Genomic DNA, 21,010 nt, shown 5'->3' with positions numbered 1-21,010 from the left:
ATGTTGTGTTTGGCTGCAGTAGAGAGTTTCAGTTGGAAATTGGTGACTGAGGGAGCTTAAGGGTTAAATTCTATCAAAAGTCTAGTTTTTCTTTAATTCAACAATTAACTAAAAGTTGCCGTTAGGGTTGGAAGATGAGCTTTTAGACCGGAGAGGAAAGGCCAGCGAGATCGGGATAAAGGGCGTGAAAAACAGAGTCCGAGACCGGAGAGGAGAGGCGTACCCTCAGGGCCTTCAGGCGGTGTGGTTCGAAGTGACATCACGATTCAAAAAGTGACACGACGCGGGGGAGGCAGCTGATTGGTAAGTAGGGTCAGGTGAGCACTTCTACTTTTTCTACTAATTAAACTACCACAGACCATTAGCTTAAACAAAATAAGGTGAGGACTTTGGACTGCAGTGGGAGTGTTTGGAGTGGAATAAGGCTCCTAGCATAGTTAGTAGTCTTTAAAGGGAGTAACTAACTAGCGTAATCTAAAGGGAACTCATGGCAGCAGAGCTCGCACCCGTGATATGCTCCTCCTGCGCTATGTAGGAACTCATGGACACTTCCAGTGTCCCTGGCGACCATGTGTGCAGGAAGTGTGTCCAGCTGCAGCTCCTGGCTACTCACAATTCGGAGCTGGAGCTGCGGGTGGATTCACTGTGGAGCATCCGCAATGCTAAGATTGTCGTGAACAACCACAGGACAATCACACACAGGTAAAGACCGAACAGGCAGAAAAGGGATGGGTGACCACCAGATAGAGTAGAGGAAGGCAGATAGTGCAGGAACCCCCTGTGGCTGGCCCCCTCTCTGACAGATATACCATTCTGGATACTGTTGGGGGAGATGACTTGTCAGGGGAAAGTAGTAGGAGCCAAGTCCATGACACCATGGGTAGCTCTGCTACACAAGAGGGGAGGAAGAAGAGTGGCAGGGCTATAGTGATAGAGGATTCAATTGTATGGGGAATAGACAGGCATTTCTGTGGCACGTTGCCTCCCTGGTGTTAGGGTCAAGGATGTCTCAGAGGCTGCAGAGCATTCTGAAGAGGGAGGGCGAACAACCAGTGGTTGTGGTACATATTAGTACCAAGGACATAGGTAAAAAAAAATCCTACAAGCTGAATACATGGAGTTCGGACGTAAATTAAAAGGTAGGAATCTCACAGTTACTACCAATGCCACATGCTAGCGGGTCATAGTGCAAAATAAAGCTCAGATGACTAACAAGGTTAAAAAGACAAGCCTAAAGGCATTGTATCTTAATGTGCGGAGCATCTGCAATGCGGTAGATGAATTATCAGTGCATATAGATATAAACGGTTATGAAACAGTTGCAATTACGGAGACATGGCTGGAGGGTGACCAATGATGCGAATTGAACATCCAGGGGTATTAAATATGTAGGAAGGACAGACAAATAGGGAAAGGATAGGGTAGCACTGTTAGTAAAGGAGGAAATCAATGCAATAGTGAGGAACGATATTGGCACGGAAAATCAAGATGTGGAATCTGCTTGGGTGGTGATAAGAAACACCAAAGGGCAGAAAATATTGGTGGGGGTTGTCTATAGTCCCCCAAACAGTAACGGAGATATAAGGGAAGTCATCAGTCAGGAAATTAAAGTGCAATAAGGGTACAAATGTAATCAAGAATGATTTTAATCTACATATAGAATGGACAAACCAAACTAGCAATACTACTATGGAGGGGAGATTTCCCAGAGTGTGTATCTGATGGTTTTTAAGACTAATATGTTGAAGAACCAACTAGTGAGCAGGCTATCCTAGACTGGGTACTGTGCAATCAGAAAGGATTAATTAACAATCTTGCTGAGCGGGGTCCCTTGGGGAAGAGCGACCATAAAATTATAGAATTGTCCATTAAGGTGGAGAGTGAAGAAGTTGAATCTGAAACTAGGGTCCTGAATCTAAATAAAGGGAACTACAACTGCAAGTTGGCAATGATGGATTGGGGAACCTTACTAAAAAGGTTAACAATGGATAGGCAATGGCTAATATTTAAGGAATGTATGCATGAATTATAACAATTATTCATTCCTTTCTGGCGCAAAAGTAAAACTGGAAAGGTGGCTCAACCATGGATTGCAAAATAAATTAGGGATAGTATTAGATCCCAAGAGACAACATATAAAATTGCCAGAAAAAGCAGCAAGCCTGAGGTTTGGGAGCAGTTTAGAATCAGCAAAAGTGGACAAAAAGATTGATCAAGAAGGGGAAAATGAAGTACGAAACTAAACTTGCAAGGAACACAAAAAACTGACTGTAAAAGCTTCTATAAATATGTCAAGAGAAGATGATTAGCAAAGACAAACGTAGGTCCCTTACAGTCAGAAACGGGGGAAATTATAATGGGGAACAAAGAAATGGCAGAAGAATTGAACACATATTTTGGTTCACAAAAGAGGACACAAATAATTTCCTAGAAATGTTAGGGAACCAAGGATCAAGTGAGAGGGAGCAGCTGAAGAAAATCAGCATTAGTTAAAAAAAATGGTGCTAGAGAAATTAATGGGATTAAAGGCTGAAAAATCCCCAGTCCTGATAATCTACACCCCAGAGCACTAAAGGAAGTGACCCTGGAAATATTGGATGCATTGGTGGCCATCTTCCAAAACTCTATAGACTCTGGAACAGTTCGTACAGATTGGAGGGTGACAAATGTAACCCCACTATGTAAAAAAGGAGGGAGAGAGAAAACAGAGAAGTACAGACCAGTTAGCCTAACATCAGTAGTGGGGAAAATGCTGGAGTCTATTCTAAAAGATGTGGTAACAGAACACTTAGAAAGCATTAACAGGATTAAACAAAGTCAGCATGGGTTTATGAAAAGGAAATCATGCTTAACTAATCTACTGGAGTTTTTTGAGGATGTAACTAGTGGAATGGATAAGGGAGAATCAGTGGATGTGCTGTATTTGGATTTCAAGATGGCTTTTGATAAGGTCCCACTTAAGAGGCTGGTGGGCAAAATTAAAGCACATGGGAATGGGGGTAATATACTGGCATGGATTGAGAATTGGTTGACAGACCGGAAACAGAGGGCAGGGATAAATGGGTCTTTTTCCAGGTGGCAGGTGGTGAATCGCAGGCATCAGTGCTTGGGCACCAGCTATTCATAGTATATATAAATGACTTGGATGAGGGAATCAAATGCAATATTTCCAAGTTTGCTGATGACACAAAACTAGGTGCGGTTGTGAGGAGGATGCAAGGAAGCTTCAAGGCAATTTAGACAAGTTGTGTGTGGGCAAACACATGGCGGATGCAGTATAACATGGATAAATATGAAGTTATGCACTTCGTGTGAAAAACAGAAAGGCAGAGCATTGTTTAAATGGTCATATATTGGGGAATGTGGATGTACAAAGAGATGTTCCCCCATCAATGAAAGTAAATAGGCAGGTGCAGCAAGCAATTAGGAAGGCAAATGGTATGTTGGCATTCATTGCAAGAGGATCTGAGTTCAGTAGAGATGTCTTACTTGCAGTTATATAAGGCCTTGGTGAGACCATACCTGGAGTATTGCGGGCAGTTTTGGTCTCCCCAAGAAAGGCTACACATTCCAGGGAGGGAGTGCGGCGAAGGTTCACTAGGCTGATACCGGTGATGGCAGATTGTCGTATGAGGAGAGATTGGTTCGACTGGGCCTGTATTCACTCGAATTTAGGAGAATGAGAGGGGATCTGATTGAAACGTATAAAATTCTAACAGGGCTAGACGGACTAGATGCAGAGAGCACGTTACCCCTGGTTGGGGAGTCTAGAACCAGGGGCCACAGTCTCAGAATACGGGGCAGGCCATTTAGGACTGAGATGAGGAAAGATTTCTTCATTCAGAGGGTGGTCAACCTGCAGAATTCTCTACCACTGAAGGTTGTGGAGGCCGGCTCGCTGAGTATATTTAAGACAGAAATTGATAAATATTTGGATATTAGGGGTATGGAGAGAAAGTGGGAGTATGGCATTGAGATAGAGTATCAGCCATGATCATATTGAATGGCGGAGCAGGTTCGAAGGGCCGAATGGCCTACTCCTGCTCCTAATTTCTATGTTTCTATCTCCAACAAAAGAGTATCTAACCATCTCCCTTTGCCAGTCCATGGCATTAACATTATTCTAAGTCCCACTATCAATATTCTGGGGGTTACCATTGACCAGAAACTGAACTGGACCAGCTATATAAATATTGTGGTTACACGAGCAGGTCAGAGGCTGTGGCAAATAACTAACCTCCTGACTCCCCAAATCCTGTCCACCACAAGGTGCAAGGCAGGAGTGTGATGGAATACTCTCTACTTGCTTGGATGAGCGCTGCTCCAACAACACTCAAGAAGCTGGACACCATCCAGGACAAAGCAACCTACTTGATTGGCACTCAATTCACCATCTTCAACATTCACTCCCTCCACCACCGATGCACAGTGGCAGCAGTGTGTACCATCTACAAAATGCACTGCAGCAACTCACTAAGGCTCCTTCAACAGCACCTTCCAAACCCGTGACCTCTATCACATAGAAGTACAGATGGATGCATGGGAACACCACCACTTGCAAGTTCCCCTTCAAGCCAAATTGTTGATGGGTCAGAATCCTGGAACTCCCTTCCCAACAGCTGTACCTACACCACATGGACTGCAGCGGTTCAAGGCAGCAGCTCACCACCACCTTCACCAGGGCTATTAGAGATGGGCAATAAATGGTGGCCTAGCCAGCAATGCCCACATCCCATGAAAGAATATAAAGAAAACTTAAAGTTGGAACAGGAACAGGAGTAATTACCTTTTCACAATCCAGAATAGGCTCAGTAGGATATAGGAAAGCATTGCCAAGAAGTATGCAAGTGGTAGATTATAGTGCAAATTGCCAGAATGCAAACGATCAATTTTGTAATATCCATAAAATAGATATGTCTGCTCCAGGAATCCCTAAAAAAATAGAAAACATACAAATAAATGACAGATATTCCTACAGAGCCCTTTCAAAAAAAAATGCCCAAAAGTAAATACCTAAATCATGTATGTTTTGAATGCAGCAGTCTTACTCAGTTTCACACTGGGGGGATGGTGGGACGGCGGGGGAGAAGTAGGAAGGCATTTTACATGGGTTCTTGATTAGCAAGTATTTTAAAAATTGTAATTTGTTGTATAATAGCCATGTAATTTTTTGCAATGTTTTAAAAAAATGCAACATGCAGTCATGCACTGTTATTCACATATTTTGAAAAGATTTATGTTTAAATCATGCAATGTTACTGAAAAAACAATGGAACATAGAACTGAATCTTTGTAAAACCAAATAATATACAAACACTTTAACTCATGAATTTTCACAATAGCTAAGGAATGGTATGTTGCCATAACAACACAAACCATTAACCAAACAACACCAAAAACATATGGATGCAAACAAATCATAATTTATGAAATAAACATATACTTCTAGGAGAACTTTGACCTAAAAATTTGTGCATTACTTTTGTTTTTTACATAACCAGTCATGAGTTACAAATCAGTTCTGAAGAAGTCATACAGACTCGAAACATTTAACTCTGTTTCTCATCCCACAGATGCTGCCAGACCTGCTCAGTTTCTCCAGCTCAGGTTTTTTGGGTGGAATTTTCCCCTCCAGCCCGGGGCATGTTTCATGGTGGGCAGAACCAGAAAATCTGGCAAGAGGCCAAAAATCTGAACCCCACCGGCGAGAGAAGAGTTTGAAATTTTCCCCTCACCACTTTCACGGTGGACTGATGGCTGGTGGGGTTTCTGCTGATCCATGGCAGCAACCCCATTTGCATGCATAACTATCTCATGAATGCTCAGTAAAAACACTGCTCGCTGGAATCACGTAGCCCCCTCCCAATCAAGCCCCACGACGGCAAGAAATTTGACTGGTCTGAAGCACACTTGAATATAAGTGCAGCAGCTGGTGGCCCTCCCCTCTCTAATGGCTTTGAGACGTGTGCAATAATGAAAGTCTTACCTGCAGCAACACCACTCTAGGTTCTCAGCAAAAGCCAGTGAAATGCCACTCTGGTGGAGGCACTGGTGGAGGGGTGTAGATTTGCGCTCTTCACTGCCTTCCTTCATTGCCTGGGCAAGTGTTATCTGGGGGCTCAACCAGGGCAGCACCCCAGACAGAGACCGGCATTGTGACTGGGGGGGTTGTATGAAGGGGGGGGGGGGGGGGGGGGGGGGAGGAGAAATGGGAACAAAGGGGGAATGGGAAGGGGGGGGGGGGGGGGGGAAACAGTGGCAGACAGAGGGGAGACCAAGAGAGGGGAAGCTGCAGCCCAACATGAAAAGCAGGAGCCCAACAAAAAAGGCAAAAACCTAGACACAGCAACAGGTAGAATGGGAACAGAACTACATGAAATGGAGGGGAGGCACGCAGACTCAGGAACTTGGGGGGGTGGGGGGAAATTGAGGGAGAGGTAGTGTTAGCTTGTTATAGAGGGTAAGGCAGAGGGTAAGGCTTGCACAAAGGCTCATGGAGGTGGGAGAGGAGAAAGGATTGAACATAAATGAGGGGTTGCTCAGAGACTCATGGAAGGGGCTAGCGAGGAGGTGGTAGGAAGGACAATATCAAAGATTCATAGAGTTATACAGCACAGAAACAGGCCCTTTGGCCCATCGTGTCCATGCCAGCCATCAAGCACAGTCTAATCCCATTTTCCAGCACTTGACCCGTAGCCCTGTATGCTATGGCATTTTAAGTTCTCATCTAAATACTTAAATGTTGCTGGGGTTCCTGCCTCTACCACCCCCTCAGGCAGTGTGTTCCAGATTCCAACCAACCTCTGGGTGAAAAAAGATTTCCTCAAATCCCCTCTAAACCTTCTGCCCCTTACCTTAAATCTATGTTCCCTTTTTATTGACATCTCTGCTAAGGGGAACAAAGTGTTGTTGTCAGCAGTCTGGATGGAATGCTAAAGCAAAGAGAAAGACAGTCATAGACCCTGGTTTGGGGTCAAGTAGTCAAGGTGTCAGAGTGAAGTGAGTCCTGGGGTTTTGTGGGCCACACTACAGGGCCATGCATGGCTTGCAGGTCGTTGTCCCACTCCAGGGAGGGGCAATGGCTGGGTGCTCAATTCAGAAAAGGCACAGCTTGGTGTGCAGGGGCAGTCATGGTTTTAATGTTGTTGACCATGGTCATGTCCGTTTTGGTACTGGGCTGGGGCTGCTGATAGGATAGTCAGAGTTAGGAAAGGCATTTGCAGCCTGTAAAGGGGGAATACGGAGGGGGTTATGTGAAACTTTCCTGGGGGGTTGTGGGGTCTCCTCTGTATGTGACCATGCACACAGCCTCAAGATGAGGAGGCTTGAGGTCCACAATGGGCATTGGGACATCTACAGTGATCGGTTCAGGTGGGAGGGTTGGAATATCGACCACAATAATTATGGGATCCAGGATTATTGGGGGAGGTTGGAGAATAATGAGACGGAGCTCCACCTGCACACCGTACAGTTCCAAGGACATCAGAGGGACAGTGACAGTAATGTGGGAAGCATCGAAGCTGGTATCAAAATAGTATCTGAGCACCAGCATCTTGGCGCAGTCAGAAATCGAAACTGGAGAATTTGGACAGGAAGGGTTGGAGTCAGTGTGGGAGGAGCCCAGCGCTGAACTAGCGGCCCCACTTCATGGGGCAGCCTCAAACTGCTTGCACTCAAAACACCTAAATGAAGTTAGAGCGAAGATAAAAGTTGAGGATTTCCTTGAGAAAGTTCCATTGCAGCCATTGTCATTTGTAGTGCTTTAAAGATAGACTGCAGGAGTCATTGGCCTCACAAAACAGTCACTCCATTTTAACTCCTTTGAGTCCAACAAATTAAAAATTAACAAAATGAAGGACAAAGTAAAAGCAGCCCCTTAAATTGGGGAAACTGCAAAAATAAAGACAAAATTTAAAGGAAACTTACAAACATTAGACCAAAATGTGAATAAGAGGGTCGATAAAACACCCCAGTCCCTGCTGTCCCCATCAAGCACGGAAGGCCTCAATAGTGCCGGCAGACACCACGTGCTCCCCCTCCAGGGATACCCGGCTGTGAACATAGCCGCAGAAGAGGGGCAGTCGGGTCGGATGACCCCCTCAATCGCCTGCTGCCTGGTCCTGTTAATGGCTAAATTGGCCAGGTCCAGGAGCAGGTTAACGGAGGTCCTCCTCCCTCCCATACCCCCTCCGCACCGGGTGGTCACTCCATTTTAGTTTTAACCACACAGGAATGTTAAAATTGGGAACTAAGGAGGCACAATTGCTGCATATATGGCAGATCTTCATTGAAAGCCTTTAATGTGCTTTCTCCAATAACATGCACAACAGGCCAAAGAGCATCCAGTCATAACTCATGCTCAAGTAACGTTTAATCAGTATGCCATTTGAGATTGGAGGAGTGAGTTTGGTAAGGTAGTGGGAAAGGCAAATTTTGCAGAAATGAGAAGGGACTTGGCTGAGGTGGACTGGACAGCACTGCTGGAGGATAAAATAGTGGGAAACCAAAAAGTGAGATCCTAATTGTACAAAGTAGACATGTTCCCTACAAAAATAAGAGTGGTACTGCCAAATCTAGGCCTCCCTGGTTGTCTAGAGGAATACAGGAGAAGATCAAACAGAAAAAGAAAGCGTACGACAGGCACAAAGAACTAAGCACTGCAGATAGCCTAGACGAATATAGGAAGTGCAGGGACGAAGTAAAAAAGGAAATAAGGAAATCAAAGAGAGAGCATGAAATAAGATTAGCAGGTAAAGTTAAAGATAACTCAAAGATGTTTTACCAATACATTAATGCTAAAAGGTTAGTTAAGGGAAAAGTGGGACCTATCAGAGATGAAGATGGAAACTTGTGTGTAGATGAAGAGGCTGTGGGAAGGGTTTTGAATGAATATTTTGTCTCCGTGTTTACAAAGGAAAGGGAGGATGTAGATATAGTAGTCCAGGAGAAACACTGAGAGATATTGGACAGGGTAGTCATAAAAAGAGAGAGGAAGTACTCGAAGGGTTGAAATCCTTGAAAGTTGATAAGTCACCAGGGCCACATGGATCGTTTCCGAGGCTGAAGGAAGTCAGGGAGGAGATAGCAGATGCTCTGAGGATGATTTTCCAATCTTCACTAGATACAGGAGAGGTACCGGAGGATTGGAGAAATGCAAATGTAGTTCCATCGTTTAAAAAGGGATCAAAGGAAATGCCAAACAATTATAGGCCAGTTATTTTTACATCGGTGGTGAGCAAATTAGTAGAATCAATCCTGAGAGATAGGATTAACTGTCATGTGGAAAGGCATGGACTAGTCAGGGATGGTCAGCATGGATTTGTTAAAGGAAGGTCTTGCCTCACAAATTTGATTGAATTCTTTGAGGAAGTGACAAGGGTTGATGAAGGTAGTGCAGTGGATGTTGTGTACATGGATTTCAGCAAGGCATTTGACAAGGTCCCACATGGCAGATTGGTCAGGAAAGTAAAAGCCCATGGGATTCAGGGTAATGTGGTAAACTGGATAAAAGGTTGGCTTTGTAACAGGAAACAAAGGGTAATGGTCGATGGATGCCCTTGAGAATGAAAAGTTGTCTCAAGTGGTGTTCCACAGGGCTCAGTGTTGGGACCTTTGCTGTTGTGTTATATATTAACGATTTGGACATGATCATGGGGGGCACAATTGGAAAATTTGCAGATGACACAAAGATTGGCCGAGTAGTGGATAGTGTAGAGGATGGCCATAATCTCCAAAACGATATAGATGGGTTGGTGGAGTGGGTGGTAAAGTGGCAGATGGATTTTAACATAGAGAAGTGTGAGGTCATACATTTAGGGAGGTCAAACAGTTACAGGGATTACACAATAAATGGGAATATACTAAGAGGGGTAGATGAAATGAGAGATCTTGACGTCCAAGTACATAGGTCCCTGAAGGCAGCAGTTCAAGTAGACAAGGTTGTAAAGAAGGCATATAGAATGCTCTCCTTCATTGGCAGAGGTATAGAATATAAAAGTAAGGATATAATGTTGGAATTATATAAAACACTGGTGAGGCCACAACTGGAGTATTGTGTACAATTCTGGTCACCATATCACAGGAAGGACGTAATAGCTCTGGAGAGAGTGCAGAGGAGGTTTACAAGAATGTTGCCAGGATTGGAAAAGTGTAGCTGCGAGGAGAGATTGGATGGGTTGGGGTTATTTTCCTTAGAACAAAGAAGGCTGAAAGGTTACTTGATTGAGGTGTACAAAATTATGAGGGGAATAGATAGAGTGGACAGGATAAAATTGTTTCCCTTGGTGGAGAATTCTAGAACCAGGGGACATAGATTCAAGATAAGTGGCAGAAGGTGTAGGGGGGAACATGAGGAAGAACCTTTTTTACGCAGAGGGTAGTGGGTGTCTGGAATTCGCTGCCCATGTTGGTGGTAGAGGCAGAAACTCTAAACTCTTACAAAGTACCTGGATCTGCACCTTAAGTGATGTAAGCTGCAGAGCTATGGGCCAGGTGCAGGAAAGTGGGATTAGAAAGGGCACCTGAGTGTCCTCAGACTGGCATGGACAAGATGGGCCGAATGGCCTCCTTCTGTGCTGTAACTTTTCTATGGTTCTATGTCATTAAGGCATCCAAAACTTTTCCAAACTATGTGGGATTAAGATGTTAAGTGTCAGGCATCCTGGTCATCTCACTCTGAGTTTGTGCCTCAGCTACAAGGCTGTATCAGTGACAAGACCAGGAGTCCAAATGTGGCTAGATGCCGTGACAGTGGTATGTCATTTGCAACTGGGAGCTTGACTATCTTTCCCCATGGTTCATTACTCTGCTATACCTATCATTCCACAGAGAGGAGGAGGATACAAGAATAGATGCTGGGCTCAATGCTGCCTTCTTGATCTTTTTCTGATTATGCCCCTTTAGGCGTAAACCTTGCTGGGGTGGCCGGCTTTCTTGGGCAACACCATAGCCTGCATTTTGGGCAGGATCCCACCATGGGTTATGGTGATCCCTCCCAGCAGCTTGCTGAGCTTCTTGTTATTGTGATGGCAAGTTGCAGGTGGCGGGGAATGATGCGGGTCTTCTTGTTGTCCCGGGCCACGTTGCTGGCCAGCTCGAGGATCACGGCCGTCAGGTACTCAAGGATGGCGGCCAAGTTGACGGGAGCCCCGGTATGCTCAGCATAGTGACCCTTGCGCAGCAGCTGGTGGATACAGCCAACAGGGAACTGAGGACCGGCTCTGAATGAACGAGACTCAGCCTTGGCGCCCCCTTTGCCTCCGGCTTTACTGCGACCAGACATCTCACCCCCAGAACACCCTGATAATGCTCATGGAATGGAGGAGGAGGAGGAGGAGGAGAAGGGCCCAGCACCAGTGAGCGCAGCTTTGGGAGGAGGCCCTGAGGTTCAGAGTCCAGGGGAGCCCTGGCAACAAGCAGAGGATGAGGAGATTAGACATGTACCACGGAGGTGACTCACTCAACCAGAAGACTCTCCTGCAGATGAGTGACAACTACAGCACATCTGCACTTGTCCAGAGAGGTGGTGGGATCACATCTTTCACATTCTGCGGGAGGATCTAATGCCCCATGGACTGGAGGACATACACTGCCTGTGGCCCTCAAGGTCATCGCCACAATCTATTTCTTTGCCTGCGGATCATTCCAGGGATCCACAGGGAACCTGTGCAGCACCTCGCAGGTTGCCACACGTAAATGCATTAAGGAGGTGACAGATGCCCTATACATCGTTATGTGAGGTTTACAGTTGATGGAGATAGCCAGGCTGCTAGATTTAATGGTTTTGCAACTATCTCAGGCTTCCCTAGAATGCAAGGTGCGATCAACTGCACATATGTGGCTTTGAGGGCTCCCTGGCATCAACCCCTGATTTTCATCAACCACAAAGTGTTCCACTCCATCACTGTTCAACTGATGTGTGATCATCGGAAGCACATGTACACGCCTGTGTCAGGTGTCCTGGGAGTTACCATGATTCATACATCCTGAGTCACTCCCAGGTGTCTCACATTTTCGAGGGGCCTCAACAATTACAGAGCTGGCTGCTTGGGGATAAGGGGTGCCCACTCAAGTGATGACACATGACACCCGTGCATCATCCTGAGTGCCTCGGAGGAGAGGTACAACAACGTGCATAACTCCACATGATCCATAATTGAACAGATGACTGACATCCTGAAGTTGCACTTCCGATGGTTGGACCGCCTCAGGTGAGCTCTGCAATACAATCCTGAGAGGGTCTCCACATATTCGTGGTCTGTTGCGCCCTTCACAACCTGGCGCTTCAAAAGGAAGGAATCCCTTGAGAGAGTGAGAGAAATAGAGGAGGCAGAGCTCCTTGGACAATGAAGAGCTGGAGGGCCAGGAACCTGCAGGGGAAACAAAGGTCAGTTTCCAAGTGAGGATGCCATAGAAGACACACAAAGCGGAAGACGTGCATGTGACACATTGATAGCCCAAGATTCCAGGAGAAGTAAGGTGCAAGCCATGGGAGATGACCACATTCTTCCTGTCCCTTAGTGCCATTCCATTGCTCAGAAAGAGACTTAAAACCTGTCACATCAACAATAAGCTCCGCATTGGCACTTGTATCTTAAACCCTCATGATTCACCAGGCCATAATCTCTGGAAAGGTCAGTGGTGAACCCTGTATCCATGCGCTCTGGGAAGTGAAAACAGATAACAGCATAAAGGCTGCGTCAAAGAACTTGATGCAATCATGGCCACCTTAATGAGAACCTACCGCTGACAGTGATATGAGGGATGGTTGAAGACATCACGATCTCACCAGGTCTTGTGCTTTGGCACTACCACTTAGGCAACATGACTGCAGCTATCCCTTCAGCCCTCGCACTACTCCCAATAAAGATTTTGACACATCCCCCTGACATCACACTACGGTCCTATAAGGATCTTGACTAAGGTTAGCATCACATCAATGTGAGGCAATCACCAAGTGGGAGGATGGCTCACCCTCACTATAAGAGGGCACATAAGTGAATATGCACGAAGCCTTCAAGCGACCAAACCATTCTCAGTGGCATCAAATGTACCTACAAAATTGCATGATTTTCAGTGATTGAGCATCCATAACCCAGAAGTAATGTTAATTCTTCTTAAGTTTCTTAACCCTAATCCTTGGTGCAGCCCTGACATTCGCAGCAGAGGTGCAGGCAGTCTGATTGCTACACTCTGCCGATTGTGATGACTTTGGCGGACATCCTTTGGTGGCCTGAGGCCTTGAGGGCTCTGGTCTGATAAGGGTCTCCTGCTCAGGAGACGCACCCTCCTCAGCCTGACCAGCTAGAGTAGATGAGGTCACAGGCAGAGGGGATTCTGAGCAGCTGGACACCCTTGCAGTGTCCTGTGTGGAGGCCCCAGGGTGTCCAGCTGACACTCTTCCTCCCTGACTGCATGAGAAGGGGCCCCACACCTCCCTCGCCTAGCCACTGATAGATCCCACCAACGTCAAGAGCCGAGGGGTGCAGGTCCGAGCGCAAATCTGGCAAAAGCTGCTGGACCAAGGTCTCCAAGCTGGCCCCCACCCTCCACCTGGTGACCTCGAGGTGCTCATATGTCGAAGCCACGACATCAGACAGAACGCAGATTCCTCCATCCTTCGCTCCAGTTTGCTGAGTGACTTTCACATCTCTGCCTGATTTTCCACTGCCTGTTGCTGCATCTCCAGCATTGTGTCAGTGGCCACTCGCAGAGGTTCATCATCTGACTCAGACTTAGCGGGTGCCTGATCACCAGCAGCCCCCCACCCAAAGTTCCAGAAACCTGGGGTGTCATTGCTAACTGCTGTGGAGCCATGTCAGTGACATGTTCCCCAGAATGTGACCCCGAGCCTAATCTGTGACCCACCAAGGTCTGTGTTTCTGTGCTGGTGGAGGGTGAGGGTGAACATAGTGACAGGTCTTTTTCGAATGGTTCCTCAGCCTCGTCCTCTGAGGTGGGCTGGGGCTTATATTGGCCCTCCTCTTCTGTCTTGACCCGCTGACGCCTGTAAGAGAGAGAAAACAGATTTAGTTCATAAGCAGGCAGAATACAAGATTACATGTCACTCACTGTGAATGTCAGCAGGTGATCAACTCATGGAAGTCTTATCCATAACAGGCTGCTGGGAGAAGCCAATATCTCCTTCCCCACAGGAGCAATCCCTGTCCTTCCCAGTCAGCTCGACAGGATCCTCCTCAAATTTTGACAGCTCTGTAATGTTGGCCATCCCTCCTCCCAACTGGGGTCTCTTCCTCCTGTTGTGGACAAGCTTGCAATGCATGATGACAAAGGAAAGGAATGTGATGAGAAGGAATGGAGCAGAGGTTGGGAAACATGCAAGCTTCCTGAGTATAATAAGCCCTCCCCAGAAAGGGCAGAGGATGGTGTTTGTGCAGCGTGATAGAAGAGATGGTGTTGATGTGAAAGTATCCGTGAGATATCAGTGATGATATATGTGTCCCCCGCTAACGTTGTGAGCGATCCCTGAAGAGTGTAGCCCTTTTAGTGCATAATGTCATGGTGAGACTGAGATTGGAGTGAGCTGAAGATTAATTTGCCCTGGCGGAGCAGATGAAATAATTTATCCTCTTCCTGCACTGGATGGCGTTGTGGAGGCAGTTGCCAGCCGCGCTGACCCGACTTGCTATGGCCTCCCAGGCCAGAGAGTGAGGCTGGCGTGCTTCTTGGAGCCGTCCCCGAGGTACATGGTGTTGTCGTCACTCCTCATAACAATACCTCGAGCCAGCCACCTTCTTCCCCTGGTGCACCGACATCTCCACAGGTCCCCTGCAAGACAGCTGGGCTGGAGAGAGTGAAGTGTGCGCGCTTGGGTGGCGTTTAAGTATGGCACCTGGATCTTCAATTCCATTAGGTAACGGCGGGGCAGACAAATCAGTTCCCAAGCCGCCAGGTGATTCGGAGAGATTCTCGCCTATGCATAATTAATTAATTTCCAAACGCATAATCGGGTGCAACTGCCCGCCATTCCGACCAGCAAGAAACACGCTGCAGAACCTTCCCACCATGGTACTTAAGTTTCAAAATTGGAGAATTCCACCCTTTGTTTTTCTTTCAAATCTCCAGCATCTGCAGCATTTTGCTTTTATTCATCATTAGCTAATCATCTCCATACATATATTTTCTACATTGCCCAGATTTTGCAGAGTGGCAAATGAATTAAGAGTCATACGGACTCAAAAGGTTAACTCTGTTTCTCTCTCCACAGATGCTGCCAGAACTGATGAGTTTTTCTAGCGTTTTTTGTTTTTATTGGAAATGAATGTTACTTGCTCTTCATTACAATTAAATTGCAGTTCTAAGGGGCAAGTATATGTTAATTAGAACCGAAGTAGCATGCGCCCTCTACTGGGAATCTGGAACATATGCAAACAGGACAATCAATGGCATGTCTCCTCAAAATTGAGGATCCTTACTGAAAATCACAGTAAATTGGGAAGTGTAAGTTGGAATATTCTAATTCAATGCCAAACCATGTGCCAAAAGCAAAATAAAGAGAAGGAAAGAAAACTGGGGTTAAGAGAGTGAGTTAAAAGAGACAAAGAATTTAGAAAAAAAGTTTAAAATCTCCAACAATAATTAAAATCTGAAGGAATGAGATTCCATGCTTTTAAAAGTAAATTTTCAGTACTAGATTATTTCATAATAATTAAGACTTATCATAACATTAAAAAATCATAATTCGCTAACACTCCAATGGACAAGCCCTAAAATTTTGTGGTTTGTTTGGTGAGGAACTTTGGTAAACAATGCTACTTCATGTCCTTCAGTGTTTCATCTTGGCATGATATTGTTATAGCAATCTGTAAGAGCAGGACAACTTGGGCAGGAGCTTCCTGATTTTCATGATTACTTGTGCATGTGCAAACTCTGGAACTTGCTGTCCCACTTACTCCTTAATAGTGGTGATTGTTGGTAGCCTGAATGTTACTTCGACACCAAAATCTGATGTAAAGCAGAAAATACACTACATATTCATGTACTTGCAGTTATGCAATAATTGCAGGCCTACAATCATCAATTTACAAACAGACAATTGGAGATGGGAAAAGAAATGGAATTAGGTTTCTGGATAATTACATCCTCATGACATGTCTAAACTTCTACCATACTAATATGTGAGAGCACTTACTGTTCCTGAGAAAAGATTAATCATGTAGCTATAGAAAATGACAAGCTTGGTTTTAGGCTGTTCATACACTGTGCATTCTTCAGCTATGAAAAAGAAAAATATGTAGGTAAGATTTTCATTGAAAGGACAAACCACACAGAGAATATTGCTAATAGCAACAATTTGCACTTAAAAGTGGATAAAATACATCAGTAAAAGTGGTGAGCACAAAGCAAGGTGCTTCCTCATGGAGCAAGAGGAGAATAAACTTAACAAAATCAAATGGTGCAAGAACCCAAGAAATTAACTAATCTCCTTTGGGCCATCTTGACATGTGTTTTTTTTTTGGTCTATTTTATGAAACCAAGAAACAGGAAGGAAATTAGGAAAACAAATATTTTGCATTTAAGATGGCCATCCTGCGATACTTTGTGAAGTGCACATTAAATTCAAGATTTTGTGCATCATAATTTCTTTGTTGCTTAACACAAAATTATTTAAACAACTTTTAAAAAATATAACTAATAGAAAGATCTACTATAAGCATGGTCTTCTTCATTCTTTCAAAGTGCCTCAATCTTCACAGAAGATATTGCTGTTCTCCCATCAGAGAAAAGGAAGAGAAATATGCATTATGGACAGGGTCCTTCAAAAAAAAGAAACTGGCTGTAAAAGTGGAACACTACAATGTAAAAACACTTGGTCAGTGGAACTGGCTGCAAATAGTTTGGACAGGAGCTTTCTGTAGCTTGGGCCAAGGAATACCCACCGCATGACCATAGTGAACTATCAGGATTCATACAAGGAGACAGACACTGTTACCCAACTCTCTCATCTTTGCTCAGTAATCAAGTTTTGTTCATAGCTTTGCATTTGTATAGTGCCTTTCATGACATCAGGATGTCCCAAAGTGCTTTACAGCCAATGAAATACTTTTAAAGTGCAGTCACTGTTAATTGCCTGTGTTGGTGAAAGTTTTTGGTTCCAAAAGCTAAGGGATTGGATGCAAGCCCTTTGAAATGAAAGAAACCTGAGCTAAAACCTTAACACCACTATGCCTTCAATAACTTGATGGATAAACACAGAATATATTACAGGAATAAACGTTAAGGATTCTCACATATGTTATCCCTTGTCTGAGCTTTGCCAGCTAACGTTTTAGGAAGTATTGGGGCACCAATACTAACCACAGGCTAGAGTAAAGGGAGAAAGAGGAACAAAAAGTGCACTTGCTATATGGTACATTAGCACCGTTTTAATTTAATTAGATCACAGGATTGTAATAGTTTTATGAATAAACCAATCAGCCCATCAAGCCTGCTCCACCATTCAATAAGATCAAGGCTGTGGCCTTAATTGTCGCCTTATCTCCACTTTCCTGCCTGTCCCCCAGAACCCTTAACTCCCTTATTGATCAAAAATCTGTCTAACTCAGCCTTGAATATATTCAATGACCCAGCCTCCATTACTCTCCGGGAACGAAAACTAGAAATTCTTCCTCACCTCAAGTCTCAAACAGAAGACCCTTCATTTTTAAATTAAGTTCTGGATTCCCCCATAAGAGAAACATCTTCCAAGCATCAACCCTGTCAAAGTTCCTCAGGATCTTATGTTTCAACAGATTACCTTTCATTCTTCTAAAAGTCCAATGATTATCTCAGAATCATAGAATTGTTATGGTGTAGAAGGAGGCCATTTGACCCATCGTGTCTGCACCGGCTCTCTGAGCATTTTAACTTAATGCCAATCTCCTGCCTTTTCCCCATAACCCTGCACATTTTTGCTATTTAAATGATCATCAATGCCCTCTTGAATGCCTCATTTGAACCTGCCTCCACCACACTTCCAGGCAGTGCATTCCAAACCCTAACTACTCATTGTGAAAAAGTTTTTTCTCACCTCGCTTTTGCGTCTTTTGCAAAACACTTTAAAACTGTGCCCTCTGGTTCTCGATCCGTTTACATGCAGGATCAGTTTTTCCCTGTCTACTCTGTCCAGACAACTTATGATTTTGAAAGCTTCTATCAAGTCTCCTCTTAGACTTCTCCTCTCTAAGTCCCCACTTCTCCAATCTTTCCTCATAACTGAAGTGTCTCATCCCTGGAACCATTCTCGTAAACTTCTTCTGCACTTTCTCCAATGTGTTCACATTCTTCCTATGGAGTGGCACTTATAACTGTCCACAATACTCCAGCTGAGGTCTAACCAGTGTCTTACATAAGTTCATCAAATCCTCCCTGCTCTTATACTCTATGTCCTTATTAATGAAATCTAGAATACTGTATGTTTTACAAACAGCTCTCACTACCTGTCCTGCCACCTTTAATGACTTATGTACATATACACCCAGGTCTCTCTACTCCTGCACAATCTTTCAAATAGCATCCTTTATTTTACACTGTCTCTCTATGTTTTTTGTACTGAAGTGCATCACCTCACACTTCTCCGTATTGAACTTCATCTGCTACCTATCTGCCCACTCCACCAATATGTCAATGTCCTTTTGAAGTTCTACACTGTCCTCTTCACAGTTTACAATTCTCCCAAGTTTTGTGTCATCTGCAAACTTTGAAATTGTCCCTTGCACACCAAGGTCTTGATCATTAACATATGATCTTGATATATCAGGAAAAGCAAGGGTCCCAATACTGACCCCTGGGGAACTCCACTACAAACCTTCTTCCAGCCTGAAAAATACCCATTACCCATTATTCCCTATTTCCTATCCCTCTGCCAATTTTGTATCCACGTTGCTACTGTCCCTTTTATTCCATAACCCATAACTTTCCTCACAAGCCTGTTGTGTGGCACTGTATCGAGTGCCTTTTGGAAGTCCAAAAACACCACATCAACCATCTCTGTTACCTCCTCAAAAAACTCCAGCAAGTTAGTTAGACATGATTTTCCTTTAACAAATCCATGCTGACTCTTCAGAATCAATCCACATTTTTCCATGTGACTATTAATTCTATACCTGATTTTATTGTTTCTGGAAGTTTTCCCAATACCGAAGTTAAACTGACTGGTCTGTAATTGCAGAGCAGATCTTTACAACCTTTTTTGAACAAGGGAATGATGTTTGCAATTCTCCAGTCCACCGGCACCTCCCCCGAATTCAAGGAACATTGAAAGATTATTGCCACTGCCTCTGCAATTTCCACTCTCACTTCCTTCAATATCCTTGGATGCATCTCATCTGGTCTCAGTCCCTTATCAACTCTAAGTACCGACAGCTTATCCAACACCTCCTCCTTATCAATTTTAAACTCTTAGTGTGATGGAGTTTCCTCCCCTGTCACCATGGCCTGGGCAGCATCTACCTCATAGGTAAAGACAGATGCAAAGTATTCATTTAACACCTCAGCCAAGCCTCTTGCCTCTATATGTAAATCCCCTTTTTGGTCCCTAATCAGCCCTACTCCTCCTTTTACCATCCTTTTACTATTGATGTGCTTATGCTTTGCTTATGCTTTGGGATTTCCTTTTATGTTAGCTGCCAGACTTTTTTCATAAACCCTCTTAGCTTCTCGTATTTGCTTTTTCACATCCCTTCTGAACCTTCTGTATTCAGCTTGGTTCTCAATTGTATTTGCTATCTGACACCAGTCGTAAGCACACTTTTTCTTCTTTAACTTAATTTCTATCTCTTTTGTCATCCAGGGAGCTCTGGATTTGTTTGTCCTACCCTTCCCTTTTGAGGGAACATACTTTGACTGTGCCCAAGCCATCTCCTCTTTGAAGGTAGCCCATTGTTCAGCTACTGTTTTTCGTGCCAACCTTTGGCTCCAGTCTATCTGGCCCAGCCCTGTTCTTGCTCCATTGAAGTCTGCTCTGTGCCAGTTGATTATTCTTACTCTGGATTGACCCAGTATAGCCCCAACCTGCTCAACCTTTCCTCATAAAGAAACCCCTTCATCCCAGGAATCAGCCTAGCAAACCTTCCCTGAACAGCTTCCAATGCAATTATATCCCTCCTTAACTAAGGAGACCAAAATTCTACACAGTATTACAGGTACAGTCTCACCAATGCCCTGTACTTCTATACATCAATCCCTTTGCAATATAAACCAATATTTCATTTGCCTTCTTAATTACTTACTGTACCAAAATGCTGTTTGAGATTCATGTGCGAGGACACCCAGATCCCTATGTATTGCAGCATTTTGCTGACTCTCTTCTTTTAAATAATATTCTACTTTTCTATTCTTCCTGTCAAAGAGGACAGCTTCATATTTTCCCACATTATACTCCATGTGCCAATTTTTGCACACTCACTTAACCTATCTATACTACTTTGCAGACTTTTTGTATCCTCCTCACAACTTACTTTTCGATATACTTTTGGCTGGGATTTTCCGTACCGGCTAGCGTGAGCGTGTTTGGCAGCATGAGTGGACAATATGGTGAGAAGACCAAAAATTGGTTTCACAACCTTGTGAAACCAGTTTGCGATCGTTCACTCAGCCTGTTGATGGCCGGCCAAATTTCCCATCGTCGGACAGGGGAACCTCATTATAATACATCTGCATATCATTATAAGGCCAGCCCGCCGAACTCACCCCCCCACCCCCTGCTGGGTCATCTGCGCACATTAGTGAGAAAACACTGTAAAGCAGGGCTGTGTCCTGGCACCAACTCTCTTCGGTATATCTTTCTCAATGTTGCTGTTGCACGCTTTTGGCAACTCAAATGAGGGTGTCTACTTGCATGCCAAAGCTGAAGGTAAGTTGTTCAACTTTGTAAAACTGCATGCCAAGACCAAAGAGTGTAATCTCCTAGTCCATGAGTTGCTGTTGCTGATGATGCCATACTGGTATCCCATACTGAAGCTCACTTGCAACAGCTTGTAGATCAGTTCTCCTGGGCCTGCAAGGAGTTTGG

At 44.5% G+C, this 21,010-nt stretch overlaps 1 protein-coding gene across 2 annotated transcripts in view; it reads right to left on the bottom strand.

The window, feature by feature from the left end:
- Nucleotides 1-21,010, bottom strand: part of LOC121288571 (transmembrane channel-like protein 7) — a 113,226-nt gene that overhangs the window by 40,287 nt on the left and 51,929 nt on the right. For both annotated transcript variants that reach the window (XM_041207175.1, XM_041207176.1), the window contains exons 5-6: nucleotides 16,151-16,233; nucleotides 4,787-4,932 (exon numbers count right to left, since the gene is read on the bottom strand). In XM_041207175.1, the coding sequence (XP_041063109.1) occupies nucleotides 4,787-4,932; nucleotides 16,151-16,233 (229 nt within the window). The remainder of the gene's footprint in view (nucleotides 1-4,786; nucleotides 4,933-16,150; nucleotides 16,234-21,010) is intronic.

Source organism: Carcharodon carcharias, chromosome 15 (assembly GCF_017639515.1).
Source record: "Carcharodon carcharias isolate sCarCar2 chromosome 15, sCarCar2.pri, whole genome shotgun sequence".
Taxonomy (NCBI): Eukaryota; Metazoa; Chordata; class Chondrichthyes; order Lamniformes; family Lamnidae; genus Carcharodon; species Carcharodon carcharias.
Note: the sequence above shows the minus strand (reverse complement) of the source record. Positions and strands in the feature narration are given on the sequence as shown.